Source organism: Berghia stephanieae, chromosome 3 (genome assembly GCF_034508935.2).
Source record: "Berghia stephanieae isolate SIO BIC M18660-M18661 chromosome 3, UCSD_Bste_1.3, whole genome shotgun sequence".
NCBI classification, from domain to species: Eukaryota; Metazoa; Mollusca; class Gastropoda; order Nudibranchia; family Aeolidiidae; genus Berghia; species Berghia stephanieae.
Window position 1 is genome coordinate 21,584,529 of NC_088362.1, and position 19,567 is coordinate 21,604,095.

A 19,567-nucleotide genomic window follows, 5' to 3' on the forward strand; every position below is an offset into this window, starting at 1 on the left:
GACTCACAAGGAAAAAAATATAATCTCCCAAAACTATAACTATACAATCGACTGTTTCCCTCCGGCCAGGTCAGGACAAAACTAAGTAATCTCATTCCAAGACAAAGACAGAAAGCATGTTAGAAAACAGACATAAGGGGATAGAAACACAGTATGTACCTCCCTGCCCACTATGGGAGGTCAGGAACCCCACCCAGTGATTTACTAGGGAAAACATATCATCTTCCAAAACAATAACTATACATTTGACTGTTTCCCCCCCAGTCAAGGACTCCAGCCAATGTTGGGACAAAACTAAGTAATCCCATTCCAAGACAAAGACAGAAAGCAATAGGAAAACAGATATAAGGAGATAGAAGATACAGCATGAGCTCCTGCCCACCATGGGAGGTCAAAGGACCCCGCTCAGGGAGCAGAATAATAATAAAAATAGCAACAATACAAAAAGCTAGTAAAAGTAGGAGTCGCATTTAGTCAGAAGTAGTAGTGGTAGTAGTAGTGGTAGTAGTAGTAGTAGTAGTAGTAGTAGTAGTAGTAGTAGTAGTAGTAGTAGTAGTAGTAGTAGTAGTAGTAGTAGTAGTAGTAGTAGTAGTAGTAGTAGTAGTAGTAGTAGTAGTAGTAGTAGTAGTAGTAGTAGTAGTAATAGTAATAATAATAATCTCTTGATAAAAATTCAGCCTGTAAAGCAACAATAATACATTTTTTTTTAATGAAAAGAAAGAAAAAAAAAAAAAAAGAAGTGCCACATGGTTTTTTTTGTTTGTTTTTTAAAGGGTTTTAGGGAGTTTGCAACACATTTGGGTCATATCAGCGCCAGTAAAAAGGAAGAAAATTGGATAGTAAAAAAGTTATAAATTTACAATCAAATGCATACAAGAAAAGTAAGACTTAGTTTGATATCACCTAAAAGTCTCATCCAGACACAAGCACATGATCTCACTGAGAGGAATACACTCAAATGTTCACAAATCATTTGTTAAAAATTAAAGAAAATAACAGTACATACAGAATGATGATTTACAAGGAAAAAAAAATATCATCTCCTATAACTTCTTCTTCTTCTAGGTTCCATGCCTGGTCCAGGCTTCGGATACTGCATGAATTATCTCTCTCCATTCCTCCCTGTCTCTTGCTTTTTCAAACAGCTCTTGGATTGTTAGGTTGGTGAAGCCCTTCAGTTGGTCTATGAGTGTTTTTCTTTGTCTCCCCCGGGCGCGTTTACCAGGTATTTTTCCACAACTTGCCAGGTATTCATTTTTATCTTTCCTTACTATGTGTCCGAAAAAGGATAGTTGTCGATCCGCTATTAAGGGCATTAGTTTCCTTTGTTGGTATGTTTGTTTTAGCACTTCTTCGTTCGTTTTGTGTGCAGTATACGATATTCTCTGCATCCTTCTCAAGCACCACATTTCAAAAGCTTCAATGTTCTTTTGTGTTTCTGCATTTGTAGTCCAGCTTTCGCATCCGTATAACAAGATTGGCCACACGTAGCACTTCAAGACTCGGAATCTAATCCCGAACGACATCTGTTTGTTTTTCAAAATGTTTCCCAGGTCCATGAAGGCCTGTTTGGCTTGAGTTATTCTTGCTCGTATGTCTCGGTTACATCTTCCATCTGTTGTCACTATTGAACCTAGGTATTTAAAACTTTCTACGTTGGTAAGTTGCTCGCCGTGAATCGTTATATTGCAGGTGTTGTTGTTTTCGGGGTTTTTCTGTATTACCATGCATTCCGTTTTGGTGATATTCACTTCCATTCCCTTGGCTTCACTATCTACTACCACCTTGTCAACAATCTTTTGAAGTTGGATTTCTGATGTTGCAATGAGTACCGTATCGTCTGCGTATCTTATATTATTTATGTTGTGACCTCCTACTTTTATTCCCTCCATATTAGTTATGCCCCTCATGATTGTTTCTTGGTATAGATTAAACAGATCTGGTGAGGCAACACACCCTTGACGGACTCCTTTCTTAATAGGAATGGAATTTCCTGTAGAGTTTCCGATTTTGATAGATGCCTGCTGGGTGTAGTATAATGTTTGCATGAGTCTGAGGTCTTTCTCATCAGCGCCAATGGAGTGCAGTTGTTTTAGTATTTCTTCGTGGCGTACTCTATCAAAAGCTTTTTTGTAGTCGACAAAACAGAGGTATAGTGGGGTCTGAACCTGTATAGCTCTTTCACTTAAAACACGGAGGAGGTATATTGCGTTCCTTGTCCCTCTGTCAGGTTGGAATCCATATTGTTCTTCTGCGATTTCGGGGTTAATCTTATTCCTTAGCCTGTTGATAATTATACGCAACAGTATAACTAGAACCTCATATTTGACTGTTTTCCTTCCAGCCAAGGACTACTGCCAGGGTCAGGACAAAACTAAGTAATCTCATTCCAAGACAAAGAAAGCAATTGGAAAATAGATACAGGGGGATAGATACAGCAAGTACCTCCCTGCGACATGGCAACATTAACATTTAATAATGAAGGGGGACTGGACGTTGACATTTTGATATGACTTACTTGACTTAGATGCCTTTCGCGTCTCGACCGAAAGATCGGGTCGCCTTGGCTGTTTCCAGTATTTCCTGTGTGAGGTGTCTCCAATATTGCCGGTCCTCTGCTAGGGTTCTCAGATTTTCAAGGTCCCCTGCCGTTATGAGACTAATGCTTTGTCCAAGTGTTGTGAGGTTTTTGTTTAGGATCACGGGGAGGTGTTGTGATCGGTCTTCCTCTGAAAAGGTTCCCGTGTTTTTGGAAGTATCCCGACATGGCTTGGTTTGCTGGTATGTTTTTGTCCCTGCGTAGTATGTGACCGAAAAGTTGCCATCGTTGTTGTAAAATGTCAAGGGAGATTGGTCTTTCTTTTGTGATCTTATAGAGTGATTCATTTGAGATCTTTTTGGGGTATTTGATGTCCAGTACCCTTCTTAGCTGTGTGCGATGGAAGGCATCCAGATGTTCTTCTTCGGATTTTGTCAACGCCCAAGTGCCGCAGTTATACAGAAGTACCGGTTTTACAAGAGCACGGTACAGTTTCAGTTTGGTTTTTCTCTTTATTTTGTCACCTCTAATCCATACATTGGTGAGTTTACTGAGTGCGGCGTTTGATAGCTGTTTTCTTCTTTGTACATCCTCAGTGTCTCCAATTAGTGAGCCGACTTTCTTTGTTCTTTTCCATTCCTCTTTGTTCCTCGATATTGCTGTAAATTCGGTTTTATTGGCATTGACTTGGAGGTTATATTTCATGAGGGTATTTTGTATGATGTCTATATTTGCTGGTGTTGATCCAATAAAATCGACATCTGCATAGGCGATTTCTCTAGGGATTGCATTCTCAATATGAGCCGTTGGTTTTGGAATGACTTTTCGAACTTCTTTCAGAGCGTGTTCTAAGTATATTGTGAACAGAATCGGGCTCAGACTATCTCCTTGGGGGGTCCCGATGTTACTTTCGAACTGCGTCTGTTTTGTGGCCCCGTATATCCTTGGTTGTATCTTTGTGTTGCTGAGGAGAAATCGGATTATTCGGAGCTCGTCTTCGTCTACTATTTCTGTTAATATCTCCAAAAGTTTTCCTCTGTCGATCGTATCAAAGGCTGCGGACATATCGATTCCGGTTATTGTTATGGATATGTTTTCTTTGAGTGCCTTTGCTGCCAACCATTTATGTGTCCATACAACGTCCGATGTGCTCCGGTCTTGGCGAAACCCGCTTTGGCTATGTGATAGATAATTTTCTATTTTCGGTCTAATTCTGTTGAGGACAATAGTTGACAGTGTTTTTCTTATGGTATTCAGTAATGTTATTGGGCGCAGGTTGTTTACGGGTCCTTTCGTTTTTCCTGGTTTTTGTATTGTAATTAGGACACCGCTGTTTATGTCCCAGTCTTTGTGTGTTGAGAATGTTTTGTTCATTATGTTTGCAATGCTCAGATCCAGGGAGAGGGTACCGCATTTCAGCAGTTCAGCGGGAATTTCATCTTCGCCTGGGGATCTGTTATTGTTTAGGCACTTTATGCTATTTCTAACTTCAGTTGTTGTGATGCGGTTGTTTAGGTCTCTAGGGTTTCCTGAGAAGGGCGATATTTGTGAGACTTGTTTGTGAAATTTCTGCTGGAAGTGGTCAGTTACAATGTCAAGGATATCGTTGGGATTTGTTGTCTGTTTGCCAAATTTATCCTGTAGTTTTGGGTTCTCGAATGGTTTTCGGTTCAGAGATTTCGTCGCTTTGAACATAGACGATGCGTTATTTTTGGACTTTTCTATGTCTTCCACTTTTTTGTCTAATTCCTCGTTTCTGTGTTTTATTGTAAGTGATCGAATTGAATGCAGTATTTTGTTTCGTTCCGTTTTCAGGTTTATTATTTCTTCCGAGTCTTTTGTGTTTTGTATCCTGATCCTAAGTTCTTTTTGTTGCCGCGATAGATCGTTAATAGCGATGTTAGGCGTTCGATTTGGTTTGTTCTTAGTTGTATTAATAGAGCCTGCACTTTCTTCCCCCGCATATTTCATTGCCGCTTGCGTCTCTTTCCATTCATTGTTTGGATTACTGTTTTGCTTTATTTTCCATAGACTTGAGTTAAGTTCATATTGGTAATGAATGCGACATTCTCGCTCATTTACTATTTTTGCCGTGTTTATTTTGACTGCCGTTTTACCTTTCTGTCTTCGTTGTCTGTACACATTTATGTTGAAATTCGTTTTTACAAGTTTGTGATCGGATGTTAGCAGTGTACCACCGTATGATCGCGAGTTGGTTGAGTAGTGTTTATGGCGGTGTCGACATATGATATAGTCTATTTGGTTGTGTATTGTTATCATTTTGTCTTGGGTTTGGTCTTTCCTTTGTCCTACCCATGTTGTCTGGTGTCTTGATGGGTGGTTGAAAGCACTGTTTGTTATGAAAAGTTTTCTCTGTTCACAGAACTGGACTAATTTTTCTCCGTTATCGTTATGTTTTCCTTTTGAGTATGATCCTAAACATAGTGTGTCACTGTCGAGACGTTTTCCTACCTTGGCATTAAAATCTCCAGCAATTATTAATATTGATTTGTTTCCTATTTTGTTCAGTGTATCGTCTAGGTCTTTGTAAAATTTATCAGTTTCCTCTGGGTATTGTTTTGCGCGTTGACTTGTTGGTGCGTAAACATTTACGATTGAGATAGTGAACGTCTTCTTACCGTGATCGTCTTTGTTATCGTTATTCTGGTTCCTTGAATTGATCTTACACTTAAGCTCAAGAACACATATTCTGTCCGAAACATTCCATTCGTCACTAGTCAAATCCCTGCAGTTTTTATTTATGAGAAATCCACATCCATAGTGAGGTGAACTGGAAGCAAAGCACAGCAGTCTGTGACCATTTATTGTTTGGTCGACGCCATCTTGGATCTTCGTCTCTTGTAAACACAACACATCGATTTTATAACTTTCTAAATCTTGACACAATTGTTCCTTTCGAATGTTACTTTTAATAGATCTTAAGTTAAAAGTTCCAATATTAAGATTAGTCCACATCAGGTAAAAATTAAAGATTCCACACAGTGAATAAATGGAAACATAAGACTATCCACTGAGCCGAAGCTCAATGTCAACAGGTGTCAGCCATGTTGTCGGAATATTTTGATATGAGAAAAGAAAAACAAAAAAAAAAAAAACATGATTTTTGTGGTGAGGGCTGAATTTTTTTTTATCTTTTTTAATCGATTGTCACTTTACACAGCCAATAATTTTGTCCTCTTAGACGGTCTGAAGCGCTAGTTTTTAAGCATATATATAAATAACAGAATAAGGTTATATAACAACAAAAAAAATGTTTCCATTTATTTTTTTTAAATAGGTAACATGAGATCTTACAAATAATACAATTTGGAGGTAAATATCAACAACATTAGAAGCAACAATTTCAATAAAAGAGATTCACTTTACAGCACCCAAAGGAACCTGACAATTTTGAATTGAGCTTCCCTTACTGGCTCTTCAAACGAAAAAATAAGGCACTGGAACTATCTTGGTGCTGATCTCAAGAGTAAATAATTACCTGTGTCTGCAATGAGACCACTCAATCTAAATTAACGAACAGCAAAATAATAAATGCAGGTTAATGGCACGACTGATAGGGTCCTTTCTATTTCCCTATATCAGATATTCCATTCTATGCAGCTTTCTGTTATCATACAGAATGAAATTACGTGGTTTTGCCCCGATTCTGGCTGGGATCCTTTACAAGTGTAACGGTAGTATAACCTTAAAAGTGTCACAGCACCAATAAATGTCTAAATGTCTATGAGACACTTTAAGCTACCAAAGCTAATATTTATTTACATAACAGATCTCTTTCAAACATTTCATTTGGCTCATTATTATTATTTTTAATACTTATAATTTTTAATTAAAATCAATGTCTTATTAAATTATTTATACAAGATAACATGTAAAAAAAATAAATCAAGATTTGTAAAAATACAATAAGCACGAAAGACTTCACTTCATACAATTTGGATAATCATTTGACCATTACATGTGCTCTTTCAAATTATTACCACAGAGTGTTAGTAAAACCTATATCTTTCTTCAAAAACAAATACTCAAATAAACATGAGTAGCAGAGAAAGCTAAAGAGTATAGGATAACATGTAACAAAACTAAGGGCCAAAACCAATCACCAATTAAGGCCATTGTAACATTGTCAATTAATGTCATCTTCATTTTTTCAAAGTTCTCCAATTTTGTTAAACTTTTCTGCAACAAACCAATAAATCACTTAATTCATGAAAGTCAAGTTGAGTCTTTAATTCGCTTTCACATTGTAATGTAATAAATAGGAGTAACACTGAGCAAGTGTATTGTTTGTCCAAAAAACATGTCTTCTGGAGTTGAAGACAATAATATATTTAAATATACTTTACCATCTTGGAATTCGTCTTTGTTCAAATACAAGTCCTTAAATTAGTTGAAAATAAAATATGGATAAAATACATAACACAAATCTTGAAATGATGACATGAAAACAAAACATTAGCAATAAATAGATATATACCCTGTCCATTACAGATGCAACATTGTCGACGACTCACAAAAAATAATGATAAAATTAAAGAAAGACAAGCAGCTACAATAAGGATGAAAATCAAAGCATTTTCAGAAGTCTTATCACATGTCATTAAACACTTTTGTATATTATAAATAAAATATATCTAAATAATCTTTTTCTTTTTTCCGTTGAGAAAATAAAGAATTGGATAAACTTAGAAGCGAGTTATCATTAATATGACTACAATAAGCATCTTGATAAATATTCAACAAATAAATGTGAATGCAATTCTGAAGAAATATACTACATATATGCAAACCACCAATTTTAGTAAAACCACAAAAAGTGGACTTCTGCGTATATCCCTTTAACTCAATAACTGCAGAAGATTTTGGGCTAAAAGAAACTCTTCCTTTCAGGACATCCCCAACAGAACCCAAATCCGACCAGTCTAACTACTGAAGTCTTTCAAAGGGATTAACCAAAAATTGACAAGTGATATTTAAAAATGATTGATGCAATGCATAGCTGTTGTGGCAGTTCATTCAATTTCACATTCAAAATTTGGTAAATAACTAATTCGCTTTTAACTCACTCAACCCTAACACTGACTATATCCTTAGTTTACCCGGGTTACTTTTACCCCATGCTTATTTATTATATTTTTATGAGACAAATTATCAAAGTTAACGTTTTTTGTTGTTGCATGTTAATGGTAGTTGAATAAAACTATCTATGCACATGCTCATATTTAATACATTTTTTCCAATTTTGAAAAGTAGCAAAAATCTCTAGGACTGAGTGAGTTAATGAGGGGTTGCATAAATAGCACTTGTCGTAGGAGAAGCAGTCAGAGGGCTAAAATCTTTCCCAGACTACTACCTCAAAATCAAACAATTTCAAGAGGATCCCTATCATTCTCTGACACAAAGACTTGCACTGACTTCTCCATCACTTTACCTAATCTTTTCTGTAAGTCCCTCAAGAACCCACGCTCTGTATTACTGTGATGGCAAAGGATTACATTACTACCTCCATGCACTGCATCAAGAACTTGGTGGTGTGACATTTCACCTGTCACTAAAAGATCGGCCTTCACATTCTTCAGCACACTTGATCCAGATCCTGCGCACACTGCTACTGAGTTAATCGGATTGTCATCATTCCCTGGATGAAAAAAAAATCGAAACATTTCATAAAACTATTGAAAAGTCAATCATAAGTTAATAAAAATTCAATTATTCTTAAAACTGACAAACTAACAATTATAAAAAAATAAACAAGTAGGTAGTCTTATTTTCTCAATTTGCCATCTTAAATTCTAAGAGAAAAAAAAATGAATGATTAAATGCAGGTTAGAAAAAAAAATCTTGTCTGCACCCGGGATCGATCTCGGTCCCTTTGCGTGTGACGTGAGTGCTCTCCCAACTGAGCTGTAGCGACCCCTGCTATCAGTACCCCCATTTCTAATTATGCCCTCAACAGGATTGGATACCTGTTTATTTCAATCACCTGGGTTGAAAATATCTTTTCAATTATACTTCTTTTGAATGCATAATGAAATATTAATAAAATGTCGAGATTAAAAAAAAAAAAAAAGAAAGACTACCAGAACCAGAGAACAAAGATACGAAAAATGAAGAGATACAATACCTTCGACCTTGGCTAAACTGACATGTTTCAGTTCCAAATGATTTTTCACACACTCCACGGCTTTATCCAATGAAATCGATTCCTTTAGATTAGCCTTCCTGCCCATGCCACATTTACTTTGAGCTACCTAAGTTGATGATAAAATGAATAAAAATAAAGCATTTCCAAAGCGTACTATATTCCAGACTAGAACGGAAGTTATGTGACATCAGACAACTACATCATAAGCGAAAGAGCTATTCTCCTTTGTTGGGGGGGGGGGGGGGGGGGGGGGGGGGGAGATGTGATTTCCAATCTGTGAAAATCTGAATGCAATGGGATACATTGGAAGAGTGAAACAGTTTTATTTTTATCACGATTTTTCTGAATAGTTCCTATTTATTTCAGGACGGTAGGTAGGCATGTCTGTTTAAGATTTCATAATTCTGATCATTTTGGTTTCAAACTCCATTTTCCTTGACTAGTTTAGTACAATATAATTCCAGATTAATGTGATGAGCCGCATATGTCCAAAACATTTTTTCTGTATAGTGTAGTTTTGTGTGTCTCAGTGGCTCAGCGGTATGGTGTCTCATTTTATTATAAATTATTAACTGTGATCCATGGCCAGATGGGTGACAGTGATCGAGAAAAATTCTTGTCCCAACTTTATGTCCCTGAGAAAGCCTACTCGACTAATGTGTGAATGAGTACCTTGTAAGAGTGTAAGTACAAAAAGGAGACCTAACAGACCACTGTTACATTATAAAATGGACATAATTTGGGGAATAAATGAAACATTATAAAGCACAATGAGCATGATTGGTCTGTGTAAATAGAAAAAATAAGTGTTCAGGGATTTTTGTTGCTGTTTTTCTTTTTTTAATTTTAAAAGAAAGTTTTGGTACCTTGGACAGAGAGGATACAGAGTATTTCTCCACAGTTTGGCAAGTCACCACTCCTTTCATCAAATCCATCAGTTCAGAATTACTGCATTCTAGTCGAAGTCGCCATTTTTCTGAACTGTTGAAAGAAGGCGACACTTGAAGAATAAACTTTTAAAATTGAAACAACCATCCAGTAATTCTTCTTAGCATTTTGTTACAACAATTCAGTACTAATTAGGATTAGTGATAAAAATCTCTATTTAAATTCATTCTCAGTCATAAATTCAACTTTCCTTCTTACAAATTCATATAATTATAAAACCTGAAAAATGCCTTTAAAACAACAATACTATAGGAAAACTATATTTATCTAAAATAAAGTATATTAGATTTGAACAAAATTACATTTGATAAATGATTATAATGAAAATGGTAGAATTTGATAACATCTCAAATGTATGAGCTATAAATGTAACGCTAAGGCCTCTCCCATGCTCAAAGATCTCTTCTGACTGATGATTTGAATGAAAATTTGGTAACACGCGACATTAAAAAAAAAAAAAAGATTTTCATATACTTTGAACAAAAACTAAACATCTGACAAGTGCTTTTGAAAACAAAACTTACGAACCAGTCCTTACGACATGTGTAGAAAAGCAAGTTTTGTCTTTCCTCATTCTAGAATCTTTGGGAATAAATGCAGTAATAGTCTTCCATACATCAGCAAGATTAGACGGCTCCAATTCTACTTCCAATACATGTGAATTATCACTGACGAATGTCTGAGTTGCTTCTACAGGAGAAAGTGATTCCTTGTCTACATCTAAGGAAAAGAGGATAAAACAAAGAACAGTTATCTTACGAATCCCAGTGAATCCATCAGTATACAGACTTTCCAAAGGCAACAAACAAAAAATCTGTATAGTTTCATTTTTTCAAAAATCGAATTAAAAATTTTATTTCTTTAAATCTATATCACCTCAAAAAGCACACAGTGGAACCTGCATGAAGTAAAGATTCATAAAGACAATTTCCACTTAAAGTCAACACCTCTTGTTGATCCCAAATTTTCTGTTCTTTATTTAAGTGTGTTCCATTGACAATGGATAAAGTCAACCCTGCTTAAAAGTCATCCAATCTTTCGGTGTTGGCTTTATCAGGATTCCACTAGAGTTTCCAATCCACCATGAATTATTTGAACCATCGGTTTTAAAATGCTTTAGAGTGGATTTAGTCATAGTTCAATTTGGAGAGATTTCAATTTCCGACTAAAATAACAACCTTTTTAAAAAACTGATTTTCCTTTGAAATTTTGGTAGAAAATACGAATCAGAAGGAAAAAAAAACTGACCTTTGTCAAACTTGGGTGTGTTTTGTTGTTTTTTTGTTTTTTAATATCGCAAGATTTATGTCTCCTATCTTTTAAGTGCTTGTAAATTTTGGTGCACTTAAAAAAGAATCTCAGTATTTAAATATCACCAGCAGTATCATAATCATACGGATTTAATTTTAATTTTAATTAAAATCAAAACTAATGTGTGCATCAGTGTTCTTTGTGGGAATTTATCATATTGGTAATTGATTTTCTTGCTTTGTGTTGTTAAATGGCGTTCAAGTACTGCTTATGATCAAAACAAAGACAGTACACATTTGAAAGTGAAATCGAAACTGTTATAGATAGAACGAAGTTGACATCACTCAGGTATTTGTTATTGTCTTTTCACCTTCCATGATTATGAGTAATTCCCACTAAACTGTATTAACCAGACTATAAACGTTCAAGGTCACACATAGTTATATGTTTTTAAAAAACTGATTTTCCTTTGAAATTTTGGTAGAAAATACGAATCAGAAGAAAAAAAAAAACTGACCTTTGTCAAACTTGGGTGTGTTTTGTTGTTTTTTGTTTTTTAATATCGCAAGATTTAGGTCTCCTATCTTTTAAGTGCTTGTAAATTTTGGTGCACTTAAAAAAGAATCTCAGTATTTAAATATCACCAGCAGTATCATAATCATACGGATTTAATTTTAATTTTAATTAAAATCAAAACTAATGTGTGCATCAGTGTTCTTTGTGGGAATTTATCATATTGGTAATTGATTTTCTTGCTTTGTGTTGTTAAATGGCGTTCAAGTACTGCTTATGATCAAAACAAAGACAGTACATATTTGAAAGTGAAATTGAATCTGTTATAGATAGAACGAAGTTGACATCACTCAGGTATTTGTTATTGTCTTTTCACCTTCCATGATTATGAGTAATTCCCACTAAACTGTATTAACCAGACTATAAACGTTCAAGGTCACACATAGTTATATGTGTTAGTCTATTATTTTTAAGGATAGCAATGTTGCAAGTCTCTTAGCCAAGCGCATAGCATCTATACCCTTTGTAAACAGGAGAAATACTCATTCTCACGTTTTTGGACGTGTCTTCTCTCAGGCACTGGACCGCGCATCGCACTGTTAGGTATTCATGGGTCTCACCAAGCCCCCTTTTTCCGCAATCTTGAAAACCCCGAAATAATGACACTCCTGGATAACGACATCATTTTCCGGTTCCGGGCAATGTCATTATCTAGGGATTGCACTGTATAAACATTTGAAAGTTCATAATCTACATTAACTTGAAAATAGAAATTTGACAGGTTTATATTAGAAATGAAACTTACTAAAAGCAGATATCAGCCAGTCATTAACCCCATCCACTACAGCATCATAAGTTGTATGGGGAGAGAAAACAGCAATTCTATTTTCCATGCACTCGATCAATATCCTTTCTTTCCAAGACTTTTGCGTTAATCTTGTCACAGGTACAAAAATTGGTGGATGGTAAGACAGGATTAAGTCAACTGTTTTTTCTTTGGCTTCTTCCATGACAGCTGCTGTTAAGTCATTAGTCAACATTATCTGACTGATGTATTTTGGACCTGAAGGCTCCACCAGAAGACCCACATTATCCCAGTTCTCTGGTTAAATGAGCAATCAAAGAGTAAGACATCATTGATTACATAAAATGTAAATGTTGCTACTCGAAGCTCGAATAAATAAATAACAATGCGAAATTGAGTGTAAACTTCAATTTAATATACGAAAACAGATGCAATGGACGTTTCGGGTTTCCCCTTTATCAACTTAACAGGATGAATGAAACACTACAGAGGAATGAGATTATGTGGTAGTGGCGTTGTTAACTACTACTACTACTACTATTACTACTACTACTACTACTTCTACTACTACTACTACTTCTACTACTACGACTACTACTACTACTACTACTATTATTATTACTACTACTACTATTAATAATAATAATAATAATAATAATAATAGTAATAATAATAATAATAATAATAATAATAATAATAATAATAATAATAATAATAATAATAATAATAATAATAATAATAATAAAATAAGACCAGCACTAATAGGATTACAAATTGTCTATGGACATGGCGTTCATAAATTTATACCTGCTAAGGACAGAGGGGCTATGGCTTTCAGTCTAGAGACAACAGTATCCAAGGAGCTCATGTCTTTTTCAATTTCTGTTGACAGAGTTCTCCAAATGTTTCTAGAACAGAAAACAGTTAATTAAACTTTTGCATTAATTCAGTTATCAAAAGATGTGGAATGCAATGGGTTTGTTTTTATCTGAATTGTTTTCTTCTTTTTTAAAAAATGTATATGTTGCTGCTCGAAGTTCGAAGAAATAAATAATGTGAAATTGAATGTAAGCTTCAATTTAATATACAAAAACATATAAAAAGGGACATTTTGGGTTTGTCACTTATTTTCTTTTTTTTCAATGAACATTTATTTGTCATGCAACTGCAACTGACTTATAGGTATTTTAATTCTTATCTGTTCTTTCACAAAGGTTTTAAAAGATCACATTGTTATTTATTATTTGTCGTTGTAGAACTTGTCGTTGTGGAACAAAATTTGAAAAGAGAGGCTCAATTACAGAATTTTCTTCCGACAGTCAGGCCTGTTAGCAAGCAGCCAAGCATTCATTTTACATCTGAATATGGTGATGGCAATATAAAAAGTGCATGAGTGGGAGCTTTTCTGTGGAATAAGCTTTGCACTGCCCACAATAGTCGATAGGTAGAAGGTGTGTGTCGATAGTATGACTCGAACCCGAGAACTACAAGTTCAAGTCACATACCAAGAGTGTCATACTACTACCCATAAACAACTAAGCCTAAGCAACAACAGCGCACATGTGTGTATCCTTAGGAATAGTGTTGAAAAATAGTCATGTTTATCGTATGCGGCTATGTGGTCTTGTGGTAGGTATGACACTCGCTTTCGGATCGGAAGGACCTGGGTTCGAGCCTCGCTCGGCACATATTTGAGACCGTGGAAGAGGCTCTTTACTCACATTCTCTCACCGTACTCGGGTGTAAAATGGGTACCTGGTCGTTAACTTTAACAGCGATCGCCTGGAGCCCCTTGTAAATCGCCTGGAGCCCCTTGTAAATCTCTTTGAGCATGTTTAGTGGATATTGCGCAATATAAAAGCTCAAGTTTTATCTTAAAAATCGAGACTGCATTGAAAACTTGGAAGTTATCGGATAAGTGAGTTTAGAAGTTTTAAAAAGTTAGAAGCTCAGAGTAACTTAATTAATTAATCAGTGCAGCTGCCACTAACTGCAAACAAACAGTGCCTTCGAAATCACCAACGTTACCTCTGAATTGAATGAAAACAAAAATAGATTTTCCAACTAACTGATAATAGATAAAAATCGATGAAGAAACATTTTACCTGAATTTTGAGTTACAATTATAATTCTGTTGTGAAGGTCTAGCGGTGAGAACTTGCAGAGCTAATCGCCGAAAGGCCATTGCCACGAAGTGTGTAGTGTGTAGGCTAGGCACGAGTCATTGATGACATGCCCTTACAGAGAGAACGTAATGGTACTTTTGCGCATGCTTACTCGTCCTCGCTTCCGGTGAAATGCCTTATGCCGCTTTCAAGATAGCCCATCTCCATTTTGAATGTTGTCAGTCATGTGATAAATTCTAAGTTAAAACAGAGTTTGAAAGCGAAATAGCGGAACGAAAATTAGTAATAAATTCTCCAGTAACGACAAATTATTGTGCAACAGACGAATACAACACGCTATTTCAACTAACAATATTATACATTTCTAAATTATGTTCATCATTACATAAATAAGCACTATTGTGTTTTAATAATATATCAAATATTATTTTCCTCAATAGCTGTCTACGACCATACAACGTTGAAAATAAGATATGAAGTGAGTAGAAAAGTGCCAGAAGACAATAGAGAATAAAAATTTTTTTCGCGGCGGTGGTGGGGTTTGAACCTGCGACCTTATTGGTACGACAACTCCGCCTGGCAGGTGAGAGCGTGGCTCTACCGTGTGAGCTATCCACGAACACAAAAATATTCGTTTCAAACCCAAAGTCATTTCTAGATCCCTCTCTCACCCACTTCTTGATGTCGCCGATTCGTTCACCACCATCGCGAAATAATTTTGACCAGCAGTTAAGCTTAATAGCCAATATTCTCATCACAAACATATAACATAGAAACGATTGAGACATTGAGTATGCTCCGGTGTATGGGGTGAATTTTTAATTCAGAAAAGTGAGTGGGGCAGGCACTTATGTTGGTAACAACAAGATATGAAGTGAGTAGAAAAGTGCCAGAAGACAATAGAGAATAAAATTTTTTTTCGCGGCGGTGGTGGGGTTTGAACCTGCGACCTTATTGGTACGACAACTCCGCCTGGCAGGTGAGAGCGTGGCTCTACCGTGTGAGCTATCCACGAACACAAAAATATTCGTTTCAAACCCAAAGTCATTTCTAGATCCCTCTCTCACCCACTTCTTGATGTCGCCGATTCGTTCACCACCATCGCGAAATAATTTTGACCAGCAGTTAAGCTTAATAGCCAATATTCTCATCACAAACATATAACATAGAAACGATTGAGACATTGAGTATGCTCCGGTGTATGGGGTGAATTTTTAATTCAGAAAAGTGAGTGGAGCAGGCACTTATGTTGGTAACAACAAGATATGAAGTGAGTAGAAAAGTGCCAGAAGACAATAGAGAATAAAATTTTTTTTCGCGGCGGTGGTGGGGTTTGAACCTGCGACCTTATTGGTACGACAACTCCGCCTGGCAGGTGAGAGCGTGGCTCTACCGTGTGAGCTATCCACGAACACAAAAATATTCGTTTCAAACCCAAAGTCATTTCTAGATCCCTCTCTCACCCACTTCTTGAGATCGCCGATTCGTTCACCACCATCGCGAAATAATTTTGACCAGCAGTTAAGCTTAATAGCCAATATTCTCATCACAAACATATAACATAGAAACGATTGAGACATTGAGTATGCTCCGGTGTATGGGGTGAATTTTTAATTCAGAAAAGTGAGTGGAGCAGGCACTTATGTTGGTAACAACAAGATATGAAGTGAGTAGAAAAGTGCCAGAAGACAATAGAGAATAAAAATTTTTTTGAAAATACCGGTTCTCGTCCGATCACCGAAGTCAAGCAACGTCTGGCGTGGTTAGTACTTAGATGGGTGACCGCTTGGGAACCCCACGTGTTGTAGACATCTTTTTCTTTTTTTTTTTTTTTTTTTTTTTATTCATCTGTTTTACACGTTTATTACATTTTTTTTTTTTTAATTTTATATTATTTGTTTTTTTAAATTGTTATTTAAATTTTGTTTTTTTTAATTGTTATTTAAATTTTGTTTTTTTAGCTGTATAGTAAAGGTTGTAGAATAATAATAATAATAATAATAATAATAATAATAATAATAATAATAATAATAATAATAATAATAATAATAATAATAATAATAATAATAATAGTAGTAGATGTTGTAGTAGTAGTAGTAGGACCGTTCGGTATTTTTTGTATTTCCTTCTCAAGGATTCGACCGGCGCTTTAACACCTTGCCCTTGGAAAACAGACTCGAGATTTGTCTTCAATTACCACAGCCTAAACACGAACAATGGCTGTAACATTCAACAACTCTCCGCCCTCGAATACCAATTTCTGAAATGAGTCGACTTCGATGTATTCAGATTCAGATATTAGCATAATGTCACTCAATATCGAGTGTTAAGAGTATGGCAAAAAAATTATGAGCTTTTATAAAAGTTACTGGCCGTCCATGGGGTTGACATTCTCTTATTAAAGGAGACCTATCTTTATTCGGGCATGCAATCTTCCCGATTCCAGATCCCAAGCTCTACTGTATTCCAACAAGAGGACACATTAAAGCTCAAAGGAGGTGTTAGCGTTTACGCTAAAGAGCCTTCGAAGGCAAAGGTCAAAGAGAGCGTTAAGAACAGTAACAGGGTGAATAACATTTCCCTGGAGACGGACGGACTGTATTTGCACAACATATACATACCGCCAAAAGCGACTTGGACTACACCACGGGTCCCGGTGGTTAGCCATCCTTCCATCGGTCTGGGAGACTTTAATGGCCACCACCACGAGTGGGGCTACCGAGATTGCAACAAAGTGGGTAGACAATTCCGTATATGGATGGACTGGAACGACTTGCACCTAGTGTATGATCCTACAGCCAAGGGTACCTTAATAGGAAGGAGTATAGTCCCGACCTCACCCTCGTGACGAAGGGAGCGAACGGGGAACCGCTTCATGTTAAGCAGACAGTCCTTGGCGACTTCCCGCACAGCCAGCACAGGCGGTACTTGTCACAGCTGGGGCGACAATCCCGAGAGTACAGTTTCTCCCACTCTGCAGATGGAATTTCAAGAAGGCTACCTGGAAGGAATTTACTTCCTGTACCGAGCAGGGCTGCCCTGCTATTCCTTCCAACTCCGAGAACAGACTGGTTAAGAGTCCACATAACTCTATTCCATTGGGGCAAATTGAAATTCTACACCCCTCCAGCAAAATAAGGAGGCACTGACTGGCGATGAATTGACTTTGATCGAGAACCTGTCGCGTCTTGTCATCAGTTGGGGCCGGTCACGTCTATGTAGGAGAGTGGCACGTAGAAGTAGACAGATAGGAGCAGGTTCAGTCAGTACCCCCGATGTAGTTTTGGTTAATAACCGCTGCAGGTTTCGTTAATAACCGATCCTCGTTAACACATGTTCTCGCTAGTAATTTCTCGAGTTCCCTATGAGCAGTGAGCTCTAGGTAGATGAAATGGGAGAGAGCGTTTTTCTCCACTGTCATAGTTTATATCCGTTTCTCTCGGGAGTTGGAGAATCACAAGAGCCAACAATATTCCAGGAATGAGGCATGCCTGGTTTACTATTGGCTGTTTTCTGTAGACCAATCGTGTTCTGTGTGTCATAACAGTAACGTCTGTACTCTGGTGAATTTCTAATTTGGTCGGTTATGTGTCCGTTGCTATTGACGATCTCGCACATGGCTCACACCTAGGTGAGAATTGAAGCAGTCCCAATGGGGTCTCAACTTTGTAGCTATACCACATGGCCTTTTTTAATTGTGTCTAGGGCGATAACGATTAACACCTGGCGATGCGTGGGAGTAGATGTATTGAGATTATGTATTGATTTATTTACAATCCTGGGAAAGTTGAGGCTGGGAAGGTTGAGGTGATTGAAATAATATCACAACAGGGCCTTCCACCTTTCCGATATGTACGCCTTGGGGCAAAGAGCCCGAGACCGCAGAACATCTAGTCGAGCCTCCGGCTGTACCATGGCGTACTAAAAGAGTCATTATATATAAGGCTATGGGCTGTACACAAATGAAGCAGGGAAACTAGATAGATCATCTTAACATAGTTGTGTGACGCCATTAGAAGCTGCTGCCAAAAAGTGAATTTACAGTTTAAAATTACCAGAACCGTAGTATTTTGATTTTACATCACTTTAAGAGGTTATGGTCTTCCACCTCAATCACAAGATTATGTTATGATTCTGAACCCATTTCTTTGCCCACGCATAGCATAACGCAATATCCACTAAACTTGCTAAAAGCGCTTTACAAGGGGTCTCTAGCAACACCAACACTTCATATGAAAGAAGATTCTTAACTTATACAACTGGCCATTTGCAATGCGACAACACAGTACATACTACTACTACTACTACTACTACTACTACTACTACTACTACTACTACTACTACTACTACTACTACTACTACTATTACTACTACTAGTTGTAGTAGTAGTAGTAGTAGTAGTAGTAGTAGTAGGAGGAGGAGGAGGAGGAGGAGGAGGAGGAGGAGGAGGAGGAGGAGGAGGAAGAGGAGTAGCCTAGTAGTAGTAATAATAATAATAATAATAATAATAATAATAATAATAATAATAATAATAATAATAATAATAATAATAATAATAATAACAGTGATGATGATAATGATGGTTATGATGTGAAGAAGAAGAAGAAGAAGAAGAAGGAGAAGAAGAAGAAGAAGAAGAAGAAGAAGAAGAAGAAGAAGAAGAAGAGAAGAAGAAGAAGAAGAAGAAGAAGAAGAAGAAGAAGAAGAAGAAGAAGAAGAAGAAGAAGAAGAAGAAGAAGAAGAAGAAGAAGAAGAAGAATGATGATGATGATGATGATGATGATGGTGATGATGATGATGATGATGATGATGATGATGATGATGATGATGATGATGATGATGATGATGATGATGATGATGATGATGAGAAGGATAAAAACATCACACTAGACTAATGATATTTGTCTGATGTGTGTCCATAATTGAGCATGACGTAACTTCTTCTTCTTCTAGGTTCCATGCCTGGTCCAGGCTTCGGATACTGCATGAATTATCTCTCTCCATTCCTCCCTGTCTCTTGCTTTTTCAAACTGCTCTTGGATTGTTAGGTTGGTGAAGCCCTTCAGTTGGTCTATGAGTGTTTTTCTTTGTCTCCCCCGGGCGCGTTTACCAGGTATTTTTCCACAACTTGCCAGGTATTCATTTTTATTTTTCCTTACTAAGTGTCCGAAAAAGGATAGTTGTCGATCCGCTATTAAGGGCATTAGTTTCCTTTGTTG

The 19,567-nt window shown here is 36.7% G+C and overlaps 1 protein-coding gene across 1 annotated transcript; it reads right to left on the reverse strand.

Moving 5' to 3' along the window:
• Positions 1 to 3,157: 3,157 nt before the first annotated feature.
• LOC144967321 (NIF3-like protein 1) lies at positions 3,158 to 14,421 on the reverse strand. The gene is made up of 7 exons (XM_078904405.1): positions 14,328 to 14,421; positions 13,030 to 13,130; positions 12,223 to 12,519; positions 10,178 to 10,373; positions 9,572 to 9,686; positions 8,685 to 8,811; positions 3,158 to 8,198 (listed from the first exon to the last, which is right to left on the reverse strand). The coding sequence occupies exons 1-7, from the start codon at positions 14,405 to 14,407 to the stop codon at positions 7,921 to 7,923; spliced, it is 1,194 nt and encodes a 397-aa protein (XP_078760531.1). The 5' UTR covers positions 14,408 to 14,421; the 3' UTR covers positions 3,158 to 7,920.
• Between the last annotated feature and the right edge of the window lie 5,146 nt (positions 14,422 to 19,567).